The sequence below is a fragment of the Crotalus tigris genome, unplaced genomic scaffold, assembly GCF_016545835.1.
Source record: "Crotalus tigris isolate CLP2741 ecotype Arizona unplaced genomic scaffold, ASM1654583v1 scf7180000023635.1308423, whole genome shotgun sequence".
NCBI classification, from domain to species: Eukaryota; Metazoa; Chordata; class Lepidosauria; order Squamata; family Viperidae; genus Crotalus; species Crotalus tigris.
Window position 1 is genome coordinate 1,100,970 of NW_024100092.1, and position 16,784 is coordinate 1,117,753.

The 16,784-nt window shown below is 37.7% G+C and overlaps 1 protein-coding gene across 42 annotated transcripts in view; it reads left to right on the top strand.

The window, feature by feature from the left end:
• The window catches only part of DST (dystonin), a 314,302-nt gene that overhangs the window by 176,978 nt on the left and 120,540 nt on the right, over positions 1-16,784 (top strand). For 37 of the 42 annotated variants that reach the window (XM_039320283.1, XM_039320278.1, XM_039320288.1 and 34 more), the window contains 9 exons: positions 8-157; positions 528-743; positions 1,641-1,790; positions 3,813-4,046; positions 5,314-5,466; positions 5,875-6,108; positions 7,197-7,481; positions 8,586-9,131; positions 13,775-13,951. In XM_039320283.1, coding sequence (XP_039176217.1) covers positions 8-157; positions 528-743; positions 1,641-1,790; positions 3,813-4,046; positions 5,314-5,466; positions 5,875-6,108; positions 7,197-7,481; positions 8,586-9,131; positions 13,775-13,951 — 2,145 coding nt within the window. The remainder of the gene's footprint in view (positions 1-7; positions 158-527; positions 744-1,640; positions 1,791-3,812; positions 4,047-5,313; positions 5,467-5,874; positions 6,109-7,196; positions 7,482-8,585; positions 9,132-13,774; positions 13,952-16,784) is intronic. The other 5 variants (XM_039320307.1, XM_039320309.1, XM_039320310.1 and 2 more) reach the window with 1 other exon arrangement.

Below are 16,784 nucleotides of genomic sequence, written 5' to 3' on the forward strand. Positions count from 1 at the left end.
CTTCCAGTTACCCAGTGCTCTGCAGCCCTGTTCTTGGTACACGGAGAACCTGAGAAGGCACTTGATAATGGTCCAAGATATGAAATTTCTCTTAGATGATCTGCAGCCCATCAGTAATGACTTGGAAGCTCTAAAAGTACAACTTGAACAATTAGAGGTAAATTATTGATTTTCATAGAAAGTAGGATTAGTATAGAAACGTTTATTTATTTAACAAATGTATATGGCTTACAAGATCCAGACTTATATGTCTGAGATAGGATTTCAATCCAGGTCTCCCCTATTTGAATTTAGTGTTTATGTGCTATATCATTTGCATCTAAAGAAAGGTTAATATGTAAAGTTACAATTTGTAGTAAGAGTAGTGGTAATATTACACAGGAGTCAATTTCATTATTCTTTTTTCTGATATGCAATACCTGATAGAATATAATTCATTCTGACTAATAGAATGAAAAGTAGAATTCGTCTATATTTATTCTCATTTCGTGCTACTATATTATACTTTATTTTTTTTATACATATAGGCATTTGAATCAGGACTTGCTAGGTTTGCTGTCACTTTGCAAAAAGATATGAAGTTGGCAGAAGGCTTTCTGAAATTACAATCCAGAGATGTTCCTGCACAGCAGCTGGAAGATCTAAAAGAAAGCTATAAATGCTTAGAGAAGGAATTCTCTACGGTCTGTGAAATGTCTTCAAACCGAGCAAAGCAAATAGCCTTTGCTGTAGACTCTGAAATGGTAGGTTCATGTTCCATATTTTGCTTACTTGAATAGATCATTTAAAAAAAAAAATCACACCAATACGAAGTTTTGGTACATAACCTTAAAATAATCCCCAATTTAAAATAAAATACAATAAAATCATGTGAAATATTTGATGACAAATTTATGATTTGATATTATCTCGCTTTTAAATTCAGGTACAGGTAGTCCTCAACTTACGACCACAGTTGAGCCCAACATTTCTGTTGCTGAGCAAGACAGTTGTTAAGTGAATTTTGCAAGATTTTTACGACCTTTCTTCGCACAGTTCTTCAGTGAATTACTGCACCTCTTAAATTAGTAACATGGTTGTTAAGTGAATCTGGCTTCCCCATTGACTTTGCTTGTCAGAAGATCACAAAAGGTCATCACTTGGTCCCAGGACATGACAATCGTCATAACTATGAGTCAGTTGCCAAGTGTCTGAATTTTTGGTCATCTTACCATGAGGATGCTGCAATGGTGATAAGTGTGAAAAACGGCCATAAGTCACTTTTTTTCAGTGCCTTTGTAACTTTGAATGGTCACTAAATGAACTGTTGTAAGTCGAGGACTACCAGTATTTTATCCCTTTCATCTCTTTTTTATTTCTTCCAATCCTCTCCAACCTGTATCCCCTTGATTCCTCTCACATCAAAAAAAGATTTATTTAAAAGCTCCGTTGTATATAGGGGAAGAACATTATGAATTGGAAGGACAGGCCTGATAGTTTCTGCACTGATAACATAAAATGACTTTTGCAGATCAGAGTAAGAGTAATTTTGTTTTGCTTTGGCTTGCTATAATCTAAGAATGCTCTGGTTTCTTTTTAAGTCTGATAAAACTGTTTGCAAAATATATGTTTTAAACACACACACACATATATATATTTAGGGCAAGCTTGCTGTGTTGCATCAGGAACTTTTAGTCAGTCTTCAAGAGTTCACAGATTGGATCGTTGAAAAGAGTGAAACGATGAAGAATTTGAAGACGGTGAATGTTTGTGATGTGGAAGATGTGAAGCAAAAGCTTCAGTTAGCCAAGGCAAGTGTCTGCTATTATTTATTAAATTTATTTGCCGCCATCTTGTCACAAGGTGAGTCTAAACACTTACCAATTGATAGTTAATGATAATTACATATATTTCCAGAGAGTGATGTTTTTGGGGAGGATGGGGATGGATAGAAAAAAGAACCATTAGACCATTGTGATATAAGCCCCATTATTTTTGTACCTATGTTGCGACATCAAGCACACATGAAAAAGGTGGAGCTTAAGGCACAAAAGCAGCAGGTTCCCTCTGCTCCCAGTCATGAGACATTGCAAATGATGTTAACTTGGAATCACTCTCATTTACCAATAATCCAGATTAGCAATGATTCCTGAATCAGTTACTCTGCGTAAGTTGTATAGGTGACATACCAACAATTGCACTAAATTATTACAGTAGCTGTAAAGCTCCATAGTAGAAAGTAACTTATACAATTCATTGTAGGACTAGACGGTCACTTCTACAAATACTAAGGATATCATTTAATAAATTATTACTCATATATTCTCCATATGTTTCTTTTTAGAATAAAATAGCTACAGCTTTAACATAGCTATAACTTCATTACTATGATTCTAAAATCTTTAGATTGAATATTAAGATCAAAGATAAATATCATAGATTTGAACTATCAGTTTTTACCAGAATTGCACAAGGTTTTTGGACTCCATGTTAATGTCAACAGATAATAGAAGAAATATGATTCTAATGTTATAACGTGATGTGCCGGTGCCTGGAAGATGTGAGGGTCTGGATGGGGGTGAACAGGCTTAGACTCAACCCTGACAAGACCGAGTGGCTCTGGGTCTTGCCTCCCAAAGGTCAACTGGATGGTCCATCATTAGTCCTGGGGGGGGTAAATTTACCTCCCTCGGTGCAGGCACACAACTTGGGTGTCCTCCTGGACTCACAGCTAAATTTGGAACAACATCTATCGGCTGTGGCCAGGGGGACCTTTGCCCAGGTTCGCCTGGTGCACCAGTTGCGGCCTTATTTGGACCGGGAGGCTTTACTCACGGTCACTCATGCCCTTTTCACCTCAAGACTGGATTACTGTAACGCGCTCTACATGGGGCTACCCTTGAAGAGCGTTTGGAGGCTGCAGTTGGTTCAGAATGCAGCCACGAGAGGGATTGTGGACGCGCCAAGGTACACCCACGTGTCACCTATCCTCCGCGAGCTGCACTGGCTTCCTGTGGGTCTCCGGACGCAATTCAAGGTGTTGGTTATCACCTTTAAAGCCCTTCATGGCATAGGGCCAGGTTACTTACAGGACCACATACTGCCGCACAGTTCCCAGAGACCGGTGAGGTCCCATAGATTGGGCCTCCTTCAGGTCCCGTCGGCCAGACAATGTCGGCTGGCGGGCCCTTGGGGAAGGGCCTTTTCTGTGGTGGCTCCGACCTGGTGGAATCAACTTCCCCCCGAGGTTCGAACTACTCCCACCCTGCCGGCCTTTAAGAAAGCCATTAAAACTCTCCTGTTCCGGCAGGCCTGGGGCTGATGTTCCGGGGGGGGGGGGCGGGATATGATCGGACACGCTGTATGAATGTATTTATTTTATTTTATTGTCAGATTATTGTTTTAATTTTGTACGCCGCCCTGAATCCCTTGGGATTGGGCGGCATATAAATTTTAGAAATTAATTAATTAATTAATTAATTAATTTTTATGGCAATAAATGCTCCTGATGTACCAATTGTTTTTCTTATATAATTCTGATTCCAGAGTGTTTAATCAGTTTTCTCCAAACAGGTACCTTTCAGGTGAATTGGACCCACAACCTCATTATCATAAAACATAGCCTGTATTGCCTAAAGATGATAGGAGTTGTAATTTATCATATCTGGGCAGCAGTTGATTTGCATAAATTATTCTTGATAACTTTATGAACAAAATAAAATTTGAAACAAGTTCAGAAACATTTTTAACAATACTGGTTTTCTAATTCCTGATAAGGTTGTTTAGAATATTATCTGGCTTTTTTTTTTTTTTTTTTTTTGCTTAATTTGCAGGACCAAGAAAAAGAGCTTGGATGTAGAAAAATGCAATTGGAATCTACAGCATTTGATATTCAGTTCTTCATTTCTGAACATGCCCAAGATCTGTCCCCAAATCAAAGCAAACAACTGTTGAGGCTATTAAATTCTACACAACGACACTTCCAGGAAATGCAAGAAAAAATAAGATCTCAAGTGGATCATTTTGAATCTCTCTTACAAACAGCTCAAGTTCTTATTGATCAGCAGGTTTGCTTTTCTCCCTGGCCTTGTGCTTACTATATTACTAGATAGAAAAAGCAGCAAGGTGCCATCTGAACTCTGAAGCTATTGAACAACTGGATTTATCCTTCAAAATTCTAGAGAGGCGTTATCAACAGTTTAATGATCATTTAAATTTACCCCTTCATAATAATTTTTTTAAAAAAAGGTGCCAGAACTCACACATGTCATACAACCCGCTTTGCCTACCCTACAAGGTTCCATCCAAAAAAGGTGCTGGAACTCCATTCTTGGCGTTCTATGACAAAAAAAGCCCTGATTTTTACAATGTCAGAACATTTTGGCTTCCAAAAGTAGTAGGAAGTAACCTTTCAGTTAAGATTTTTTTCCCCTTAAAAATGAAACTTAAAAAGCAACAGTAATATAGAAAGTGTGAGTTCTAAATTGGAATGAAGGTTTAAGTGTGTAGAAAAAAGGAGAGTTTGGTGATTCAATCCTATTCCTTCCTGTCAAATACAGCCAAATCCATCAATTCCTTTGTATGTGGGAAAACCATTGTGTAGCTTAGTAATTTCCATGGTCTTTCATGGGTGAAATGATAAGTTGTTGGGATCGTGTTTTATATCCAAAGATGCCTACCTAGAGATTCCATCAATTAGTATATGAAAAATAAAGACTTGGTCAGAAGACTTTTTCAGAATGGAGCTAATAGAAAAGGCAATAACTCCAACTAGATTCAAGAGATATTGCTTAAGGGCAGGGAGTGGAAGTCTTCATATTAGAAAGGCTAATACTTTATTAAAATAACACAGATTAAAAAAAATACATAGAATGGGATGATAGGATAAGTGAGCCAATGAATCTTATTGCACGTGTGCTTCTGTATTGTTTAAAATACATACATAATCTCAGTGCTGATAACATTGACATGTACCAACTATCTAACACATAGTTTTCAACTAACATTGGTTTTGACCTCCCTGTTTTAGAATTAATGCTTGTGTGTTACAGATTTTGAACAAGACAGAAATTTGGATTTTCACACGCCTAATGCATGGCCAGACTTCTGCTGGGCGATTCCATCTCAAACTGGTCTCTTTACTTACAGCATTTGTGAGGTTTATCCATACCTTTTATATTCCATTTCTTTAAACTGTGTGCAACTGCTATCATGTTTACAGCATACTTTCAGAAACAATTTCTAATGAAAGCTTTGCAACGTGTTTGCTTGAAAATTAACTTACACAACAACTTTTGTGTGCCTTTATGCAGCTTTGTTCTTATTCCAAAACAGGATTTGATGGATCAGCATGAGGAATTCCAAGAAAAATTACAGGATATATGTGATCTACTCACACAGACAGAAAATCAGATCATTGGCCACAAAGAGGCCCTTGTGATTGAAGATAGCAAGACTGAATTACAGCAATACCAAACCAGGCAACAGGTAAATTATTGAGTATCAACAACACACTAAACAGTTTGGATTTCATCAAGGGTCAGTTTGCACTGAGTGGAATCACTTCTCATGTTTAACCATGGTTTTAGCCTATTGGGAAAACCAAGACGTTGTGAGTGCAAACCATGGATTATTCTAAACCTGTGACATAAGCCCCAAATCGATGCATTATTCAGCAGATTCTCATTGAAACAAACAGTCTGTACTGAGAAAGTCAGGGATTTAGGAGTTAAAACAGGTGCCTTTAATCTTCCAAAAGGTTTAAAGTTTCTATTTTTCCCAATAAATCTCCCAAAATGTTTCCAAAATTCCAGAAAAGGGGAAAGAAATGGAATAGAATTGCCCTGTGGTTAAATAATGGTTTCCTGATTTGTATTACTGTTGCCATTCTTCAAGGAATTACAGAAAAATATGCAAGCAAATACACAGGCCTTGGCAGAAATTGTGAAAGATACAGAAATGTTCTTGAAAGAGAATGGGGAAAAGCTGCCATTGGAAGATAAGATTGCTCTTGAGAGGAAACTGAATGAAGCGAAGACCAAGTGTTTGCTGCTAAGCCAGAAGGCAGAGGAATCCAGAAAAGAGCTGGATAAAGCTGTGACAACAGCTATTAAACAAGAAACAGAAAAGGTTCTTTGGCAAATATTTACTTTTCCTTTCAAAATGATTTATTTTCATAATTTTCCCTGGTGTGTACTTGTTGATATGATTGAGAGATTACAAAAAAAATCATTTGACAACTGAAAGAGTTGATCATCATCATTCATTCATGTATGTATATGTTTTCATTTATTCATCAAACATATCTAGATTTATAAACCTATTCATTTATAAATATATTCATCAAACTACAGTTTAAAAAGAAATCCCAAACCATTCCAGAAGGCTTAGAAGCAGTGTAGTTCCACCACCCGTCCTTAGAGTAGGGGCTTTAGTTCTAAACATAATAACTTTCCAGTGATTGTCTTGATTTTTCTAAGAATGGGATAAAGCAATTAACATTCTATGGGTATTTGCAAGTAACCAAATGCTCCTCAAAACAAATGATGCTCTCTTAACAACCACTTGTTCACTAGTTGAATTTATGATGGTGCTGAACATGTGATACTTAAGACTTCAGCAACATCAGTACAGTCACATGATCGTGAACCAGATGCTCGGCAGCCTGCTTGCAATTACAACATTGCAATATCCCATAGTGACATGATCACCATTGTGAGACCTTCACTGCTGGCATCAGACAAGCAAAGTTGATGGGGAAGCTGGCAGGAGGTTGCAAATGGTGAACACATTGGCATTGCACCTAATGATGGCACAGAATTTGCTGAATGACAGCAACTGAAAGTACCAATACTGCTGCCACTAAGCACCTTGGTTATGCAGCCGTGTTGGAAATTCCAGTCCCAATTACTATTGTTAAGTGAGGACGACTGCTTGCTATTGCTATTGCTGCTGTTATCCAAATCACCTGGCTGTTGCTGCGGTATCCAAGTAATCTGGCAATATTTTAAGGAATGAAAGCAAGCATAAAATCAGTGTACAGGATTATTATTATTTGTAATCAAGGATTGTCTTTGTTTTCACATTTGTTTTTAGACTTACTGTTTTGTTTTCAACCAACATTTGCATTACTATAATAGATTGGGGACATTTTTGTATCTCTCCACCTGTGAATATTTCTGAGCAAGCTATTGATGATTTGAACTTCAATTGTTCAGGTTGCAGCTAGACAACAACTTGAAGAGAGCAAAAATGTGGTAGAAAATCTTCTGGTTTGGCTGTCAAATGTAGACAAGGATGCTGACCATAGAGGTACAAAATGCAAGCCAACAATCAAACAGAATGGTATTGATTTTCATGAAGGAAATGGAGAGGATTTGATTGGAGGGGAAGATGAAGTAAATGGCAACTTGCTAGAAATCCAAGAACAGAATGAAACTCTTGTAGATGGACGACCTACACTGTCGGACGATAATCTCAACATGCAATACCAGAAAGCTAAGGTAATGTTTACACCTATTAGTAATTGCAAGCATTTCATTCTTGTCCTGGGGGGGGGGGGAGAGGAGGTATGGATGGAGCAAAACAAATACACATTCTGGACTGTGCTTAAAACTGAGACTAGAATATGTAAAACAAGGTCTAGTGCAGGGGTGTCAAACTGCCGGCCCGCGGGCTGGATGCATCATGACGAAACTGTGCGCACCCTATTGCCGGCAGTAGAAAAAAAAGTCACTATAACGTCGTGACACATCATGTGACATTGTGAGTTTGACACCCCTGGTCTAGTGGAATCAAAGCTTATTGCTGGGACCATTTTAAGTCCCTAAATCTCCAGAGCTATTGGAAATGCTACCTTTTTTCTTGGTGCACTGCAAGGAAGGCTCAAAGAGTTCTCATTGGAAATTATATCACAAGATTCAAGAGTGGAACCAAGAGGTGGTTTTGATTTCTACCTTGGAGTTGAAGGTACTCAGAGAAAAGAAAAGTCAGAGGAAAGTGGGGGAAAAACTCTTCGTGATCCTTTCCAACATAACACAACAACAGGATACATACAAAAGAACCTAAATGCCCCTATAAATCAGCAGGGGAATTTCCTCAAGGGCCTCAGTATTAGAAGTACTTCCATGTTATACCCAAGAAGCATACATGATGAAATGTATATGATGAGTCAGTTTGGTGCAGTGATTAAGGTACCAGGCTAGAGATTGTGAGTTGTGAGATTGTGAGAGAGATTGTCATTCTCTCTCAGCTCAACTCATTTCACAGATTTCTTGCTGTGGGGAAAATAGCAGGAAGGAATATTATATACTGTATATTTGCTGCCTTGAGTTACTTATAAGGATTACAAAAATCATTTTTTTTTAAAAAAATACATATTTTGACATGAACTCAACCGGAACCTTTTGAATAAGTTTTAACATGTTTGCATGTGATCATTTTGGCAGTGGGAGATTAAATGAGATTAGTGGTAGTATATACCGGCAGTAAAGAATCAGTTGTTGATTCTAAGTGATTTTCAATATTCTCTGAGTAGAAATTAGCTAAAAATGGTGTCCTGCTGTAGAGCAAAAGTCTAATTCCAGGCACTCTGGGTTCCTCCCCAGGCGCAACATGAAAAAATTATCTCACAGCAACAAGCCGTCATCGTAGCAACACAGTCCGCCCAGGCTCTGCTTGAGAAGCAAGGACATCACTTTTCACCAGAGGAAAAAGAAAAAATCCAACAGAACTTAAAGGAGCTGAAGGTGCAGTACGACACTGCATTGGCTGAATCCGAACAGAAACTGAAGTTAACCCGCTCGCTACAGGAGGAGCTTGAGAAATTTGATGCAGATTACTCAGAATTTGAAAGTTGGCTGCAGCTGGCAGAGCAAGAACTTGAGAACCTGGAGATTGGAGCCTCTGACTTTGGCGGCATTATCATCAAACTGCAAAGGCAGAAAAGTTTTTCTGAAGATGTCATTTCTCACAAAGGGGATTTGAGGTTTATCACCATTGCTGGACAGAGAGTATTGGAGGCTGCTAAATCCTGCAACAAAACAGAAGGTGTCAGATACGAGAAAGAAGGCATGGATACTTCATTGACTTACATGGAAGTACAGGATAAGCTGGATAGAGCAACTAGTCGCTTCAAAACTCTCTACTCTAAGGTAAATTGAGTTGTATGTGCATGGGATTTTCTAATTGATTGCATTCTATCCCGCCTTGCTTCACAGTTTTCCAAGTCTGGTTCTCCCCATGTTTTTTAATCCCTCCCAAGTTAGATTGGGCTGAGGGAAAGCGACTAGCTGATTACAGCTAGTCCTCAACAAACTACAGTTGGTACTGGAACTTCTATTGCTGAGCAAGGTGGTCATTAAATGAGTTGTGCCTGATTTTGTCACTTTTTTTGCCACTGTTAAGCAATTCACTGTGGCCATTAAGTGGATCACATGGTCATTAAGCAAATCCAGATTCTCCCATTGATTTTCCTTGTCAGAAGCTGGCTGGGAAAGTCTCCAGTGGCAATCGTGACCCCAGGAAGCTCCAACCATCATAAATACATACCAGTTTCCAAGTGCCCCAATTTTGATCATGTGACTGTGACAATGTGGCAATGGTTCTAAGTGCAAGGATCAATCATAAGCAGCTTTTTCCAGGGCTCTTGCAATTTTGAATGATGGCTCATCAAATGGACCTACGTCAAGGACTGCCTGTATTGCAGTGAGCACAGTGTTTTAGTTGGGACCATTGCTGAATACAGCCAGCAAAGACCTAGTGACATTTCTGAAAACGAGGCTAAAAATTGATGGGAAATATATACATAAATCTGCACGAATGATTTTTTTCCTGATAATTTATGTACCAATTCCACACTAGGTGCACATTATTACCTGTGCTTTCTTGATTGTTTTCCATGAGGTTTCTGGGTATAATTCAAAGAGCACGTTTTAACCTATGAACTTCTATATAGTTTGGCCTTCACCTATCAGTGTAGGTGAATCAACTGTTTTAGCTTGAGCTAAAATTCTGCTAGGCAACTTTGAGGCCAAACAGTTGTGCTTAAGACAATGCATTTATTAAACACACACTTCTAAACCTTAAATTCTTCTAGTGCAGGGCTTTTCAACCAGTGGTACGGGTACCACCTGTGGTACATTGGCACCTGGCAGGTGGTATGTGACCATCCTAGAAAAGTAGCAGGGGAGGGGAATGAGCTGAACCGGTGGCAGCACCGCACAAGCCTGAGTGAGAGATGGCTGGAACTGCAGGGCTGTCAGGGTTCAGTGGAAGCGCCAGGATCAGCGCCAGGCTCCAGCTGGAGCCCGGCGCTGATCCTGGTGCTTCCGCTGAGCCCAGAAAAAGCATCTATCAGCTGGAATGTTGCAGCATCTCCAGGGTCTTGTGATTTATATTCAGATGCTTGGCAACAGATTTATATTTATGACTGTCACAGTGTCCCAGGGTCATGTGAAGTGACCAAAACTTGCTGCAACCACCCAGCAAACGGGGGGGAATAAAAAACAAACACCCCCACCCCACCCCCCACTGCCAATCCTCAACAGAAATGCTCACAACAATGAAAACCTCGGACAGGAGGAAGAGCGCCACCGGGTGGGCAGGCAGGTGTCTTTCTCGGCTGTGGCTTGGGGGGCACTTTTTTCAGTGCTATTGTAACTTCGAACAGTCACTAAGCAAACTATTGTAAGTCGAGGACTACCTGTACTTTATCGCTTTTTTCCTTTTTTGGAGGGGTCATCAAGTTTTGACACCTTGCTAGGCGACTGGTGGTACTCGGATATTGCCATATCCTAAAAGTGGTACAATGGGTGAAAAGGTTGAAGACCCCTGTTCTAGTGCATACAAAATTCAGTATTAATTGCTTTGCTACAATCTACAATAAGTTTCATAGTCATTTTTTTTTACCATTTATATAGTTTGGCATTTGTCCACTAGATGGTGCTAAGTGTATTAATAAAACAATCGCTCAGTAGTCAGAAGAGAAAAAAAAAATGATGAGAAAATTTCTAAAACTTAGATTCTTCCAACGCAGATTCTTTCAATGAGCACAAAGGGAAGTATCACCCTTTCCTCAAACTATTACTTTTATCTTCATTGAAAGAAAATGGTACATGCCAGTATTTTCAAAACCAATTTCCTACTAAGCTGATAAAGCAGTGAATAAGAGGAAACTTCTACCGTACTGTAGAAATGTTAAAAGTATAAAATCAATAGCATTTTGTGGAAATATAGACATCAATTTTTTTTGTAATATATTGTATTGGTTTTTTAAAACATAGATCACTTAATAATTGGTGAACAGTGTATTGCCTGGGTTTACATTTGTAAAATAATCACTAACAGTTGATTTCTATAATCCATAATCCACATAATGGTTTTAGTTGATTTCCTCTTTTCCCCAAAATGTCCTTTTTTGCAAACATTGAGTTAATACAATTCTTATTGTTTTGATAGATAACAATTAAATATATATATTTTCCAATATTCCTAAAAATAATAATCACATCAATATAATATTTCTTTTCTATCCAATCATTCTGGTTGCCTCATCATAGATCCTGTTACAGTCTTTATTTAAATTTGTTTCTCCCACAAAATTTAAAGTATTCTTACTAGTTAAGATTTTCTCATTTTTTAAAAAAAAAATTAAGTCTATTTTTTCCATTTGAATCATCTCAGCACTTTTACATTTCTTAAGGAATAGATAAAACAGTAAAAAAAAGAAAGGAGAACAACAGTAAAGAAACATAAAAAAATAATATACTACTTAAAATATATATCCCTCCTAAGCTAATATATATTTGTTTCCAAGATTTCTTATTCTTTTTAACCATAATTAAAAATAAGTTTAACCTTTAGATATTCCATTTAATACATCTAGTCATCTGGTCCTTTAACTCTTATTAAAAAAATAGGGGGGGGGGGGCAGGTTGGAAATATACCGTATTTTCCTGCGTATAAGACGACTTTCTAAACTCTGAAAATCTTCTCAAAAGTCCGGGGTCGTCTTATATGCCCGGTAGCTGTTCTCTGAATTTAAAACCAATCTGCCCCCTAGTGGCCAGCCCTATTTTTTTTTTACAGAAATAAGCACTAACACAGTGTTTCTCAACCTTGACAATTTTAAGGCATGTGGACTTCAACTCCCAGAATTCCACAGCCAGCAGGACAAAGCATTCAAAAATCCAATTTTTCTACATCGCCCATTACTTTATTCTTTTTCAGGAAAAGCAATTAAATAGTAGAAAACAGTAAGCTATATAAATTAAGGACATTACATCTACAAAAAAAAGAAACATTTGATTTACTTATTATACCTATAGCAGCAGTCATGAATATATGGAAAAAAATTTTGATTCAGCAAGTCAATTGATTAAGAAAGATACTGGTCAAAGTGAAAATTAAGAAAATAGATGATGGGATCTACCAAAGAGAATATTTAAAAAAGAAACATTTGTTTGAATATGGTTAAAGAAACATAAAAGATTCTGAATACATATGTCATTCTAAGAGAGATGAATTCCTTAAATAATACTGTATGCTTTCCCCCCTTTTTATTTTATTTCTTGATATAAGTAATATAATACTGCTGAAATGGCCTAGATCAGTGGTTCTCAACCTGTGGGTCGAGACCCCATTTGGGGTCGAACGGCCATTTCACGGGGGTCGCCAAACAAGGCTGTCCGCCATTTTTTCCCCCTTTTGTTTGGCCACGCCCCTGGCACCTGGTGATGTATAAGTGGTTGGGGGTCACCACAACATGGGGAACTGTATTATGGGGTCGCAGCATTAGAAAGGTTGAGAACCACTGGCCTAGATGAAGTAAATGTTTTAGATAATTAAATGTGTCTGAATTTAGGAAAATTATAATGTATAAAAAAGAAAAAAAAATGTTTTTAATAAGACCTAAAGGATTAGCTGACTAGGCACATTAAATGAAATATTTAAAGATTAAGTATATTTTATCAAAATAATAAGAACTATATTATTTCAAGGTTTGCAAAGAAGACATTTTGGGGAAAAGGGGAAATCAACTAAATGTACTATGTGGATTATAGATTATAGAAACCAATTGTTAATGATTTTTCTTTACAAATGTAAACCCAGCAAACACACTGTTTACCAACTATTAAGTGATTTATGTTTTAAAAAATCAATAAAATATATGGGGGAAAAATACCAGCTGAGTTCAGGAAGAATTAGGGAAGCAGTGGTGGGCAACACTCGCTTTCTAGCAGCAAAGGAATGGAGCTCCTATTGTGCTCATCTATAAACAGAAATTCAATATTGTACCGTATTTTCCGGCATATAAGATGACTTTCTAAACCCTGAAAATCTTCTCAAAAGTTGGGAGTCGTCTTATATGCCCAGTCGTCTTATACGCCGGAATATATGGTAGATATCAAATTTATTGATGTGCTAATTATATTATGTGAATGCAGTCACTGGGACTACAATAAGATTAAAAATATAAATAATTTGTCATCGGATTTTTGTATTTTTTGATGAAACAGCCACAAGTATTTTCTTGACTTGATTTCCTAGTTTGTTCCCATCTATCTTATCACATGTTTAGGTTTAGGTCCACATGTTGATTTATTACAACAGAAATGTGAAAAGACCATATAGCAAAATTAAGTACAATTAGGTTTTATCCACTGTTGGAACAGTTTCTGACAAAAATCAGTATGGAATGAATGCCTATGGCAAATTGCAAGGGTATAACTACAAATATAATTTAAAAAAAACATTTCCTTTTTTAAATGTTGTTTTCTATTCTACCTCCTTCTAGTGTAGTATCTTTGGAAATAATCTCAAAGACCTGGTAGATAAATACCAGAATTACAAAGATGCTGCATCTGGACTTCTGTCTGGACTCCAGGACTGTGAAGAAGCTGTGAATAAACAACTATCTGAAGCAATTGCTGGGGATCCAAAAAATCTCCAAAGGCAGCTAGAAGAAACCAAGGTAAATCTTGTGCTAGGTTAAAGACATTAAGGCAAGGGCAGATTACAAGGGAAAGAAAGGAAAACCCTCCATATTTTAATGCAATTTGCCTAATGCAGATTTTCCTGAAACTGTATGATAACTTGAATTAGTGGCATGGTGGCCTAAAGGTGGAGCTCTTGCCTCACAATCAGGAGGCTGTGAGTTCAATCCTAGGTAGTGGCAGATATTTTTCTCTCTTGGCGCTGTGAATAATTGCCTGCTGCAAACTCCATGTAGGTGTCAGGAAGGGCATCCAGTCAGTAAACTCTCAAACTCCATTCAATCGCCCCAACTTTACCTCAGTGCAAGGAGTTACAGGGTTGCTAAAAGAAAAAAAATAGCCTGAATACAAATACCTTTCAATACTTCAACTTTTTCAAAACGTGTAAAAAAGTGATATTAGGGAAAGTACACACAAAATACTTTCTTGAGTTAAAATAAAATTGCTGATCAAGGTTGGGTAGGCTTTGAATTTTTTTTTCACTTTTTCAAGTTAAAATGACTCTTAAAGGAACAACACGTTTACTTGCTTTTTTAAAAAGCTTGAAAATGTTGTGATGCTTTACCTAATATTAGAAAAGTGCTGCCTGTATGTCTTCTGAAGAGTGTCTTCGGAATCGTTTTGAAAGAAACTACAGACTTGCTGCCTATCAAGAAAAAGAGAACTGCATTAATTCAGAAATTTCCAGTGTATTAAAAATAAGTTTGGGTTAAATTCCATAAAAGAGGTAGTGAGCATCTTTTAAAGGTAGTCCTCACTTAACAGTGGTAATTGGGACCAGAATTTCCATCACTAAATGAGGTGGTTGTAAAAAGCATGATGTCATATGGCTGTGCCACTTAATGATAGAAATTCTGGCACTTCCTAATGCCATCATTAGGCAAATCATCACAGATAGTTAAGCAAGGACAAGACGTGGTCGCCATTTGCAACCTCCTGCCGGCTTCCCCAATGACTTTGCTTGTAGAAAGCTGGCAAAGAACATCACAAATGGTGATCATATGACCACAGGAATGCTGTGACTGATACAAGTACGAGGACCAGTCATAAGGACCATCTGTTCAATGCTGTGTTAACTTTGAATGGTTGCTGAATGAGTCATTGAACTTTGGGCAAGTGCTGAATGTGGTCCAGGCAGAGGGCTGGGAGTTAGATGGACTGGGAGATTACCATTGCTGTTGAATGTTCATTGGGTTTGATATCACAAGCCTGCAATTTTTATCCTACTGTTTGTTGCTTTTGGAATTTTGTTTGTTTGTTTGTTTGTTAATTGATCAAATTTATTGGCTGCCCATCTTACCACCAGGTAACTCTGGACAGCTTACAATGTGCATCGTTAGCCTCCCACAGTTATACTTGTGAGATGAGTTCAAAAGTAAATTGATTTAATAAATAAATACATGCTTTAAAAAAGTCTCATTTAAGCCAAAGCTACTTTTTGCAGCTGATAAAACTACTTAGTAATCCCGCGAGACAGTGACCAAGACAGTGACCTTGGCTGCATGAATAGGATAATCCTTTTACCAAGATTAAGTGTTCAAAATACTCTTCATTCCCCAAAGTCCTAGCTTTGTTTCTAGTATTCTCCAAGGATTTCCTTAAAAAGCAAAGCAACACCTGCCCCAACCCTCATGGGAAAAGGGATTATGGTTGCAATAATGAAAAATAATTACATCTTAATACAATAAAGTCAATACATTACTGAAACTGAAAATTGCAAAATAATAAATTAAGGCACAACCCAAAGAAATAAAACAAGAATGTAGCTTGGATAAAAATAAATGTTTTATGCATATGGCATAAAGCAAAATGTTCAGAGAAAGACGAGCAAGAGAGCTGTTCTCTTGCAGCCTGTCCCTTTTCTGTTCCAAGTGACATCTCTCATAGCAGGCTGTAGTTTTAAAATAATAAATATTTTTCCCAATGAAGAAGAGTGTGTTGACATGATATTAAGATGAAGTATAAAATATGTGCTGGTTGACAAATAAGGTTGAGGTTGGTGAACTGCTTGACACTCTAGTTGCCCTCTCCTCATTATAATATTGTCATAAATAAACTTTATTGTTATTGTATGTGTATACACAGTGTACACATACAACGAAATTTACTTGACACCCAAAGACCAGGTCCCACACACATAATCCCCAAACACACTCCACCCACCACAATTCCCCACCCCTAGAACCACCCAAACATCCACACAACAGACCAAGTAATACTGTCCAAGAGTTCACTAATGGTGGCCCTTTAGTTCATTGTTGAGTGCAATTATAGCTCTGGGATAAAAACTATTCAGAAAACATGAGGTCCAAGTTTTAATCATTCTGTATCTTCTGCCAGAAGGCAACAGTCCAAAAAGATTGTAAGCAGGATGGGAAGAGTCCCTGAGGATGTTTTACAACTTCCTCAAGCAACGAGATTCGAAGATGTTGCCCAGGGCTGGTAGTTGGAATCCGATAATATTCTGGGCAGTTTTAATGATTCTCTGTAGAGCTTTTTTGTCCACTACAGAGCTACTTCCATACCATGCAAGAATGCCGTATGTCAGGACACTCTCATTGGTGCTGTGATAGTAGGACAGAAGTAGATGCTGAGATAGATTTATCTTCCTGAGCATTCTCAGGAAGTACAGCCTCTTCTGTGCCTTCTTCACAAGCATGTTAGCATTCATAGTCCATGAGAGCTCCTCCGAGATATAAGTGTCCAGAAATTTAAAACTACCCACCCTCTCTACCTCCTCACCATTTATGTACAATGGTAAATGTACATCTCTTTTCCTCCTGAAGTCAATTATAAGTTCTTTAGTTATTG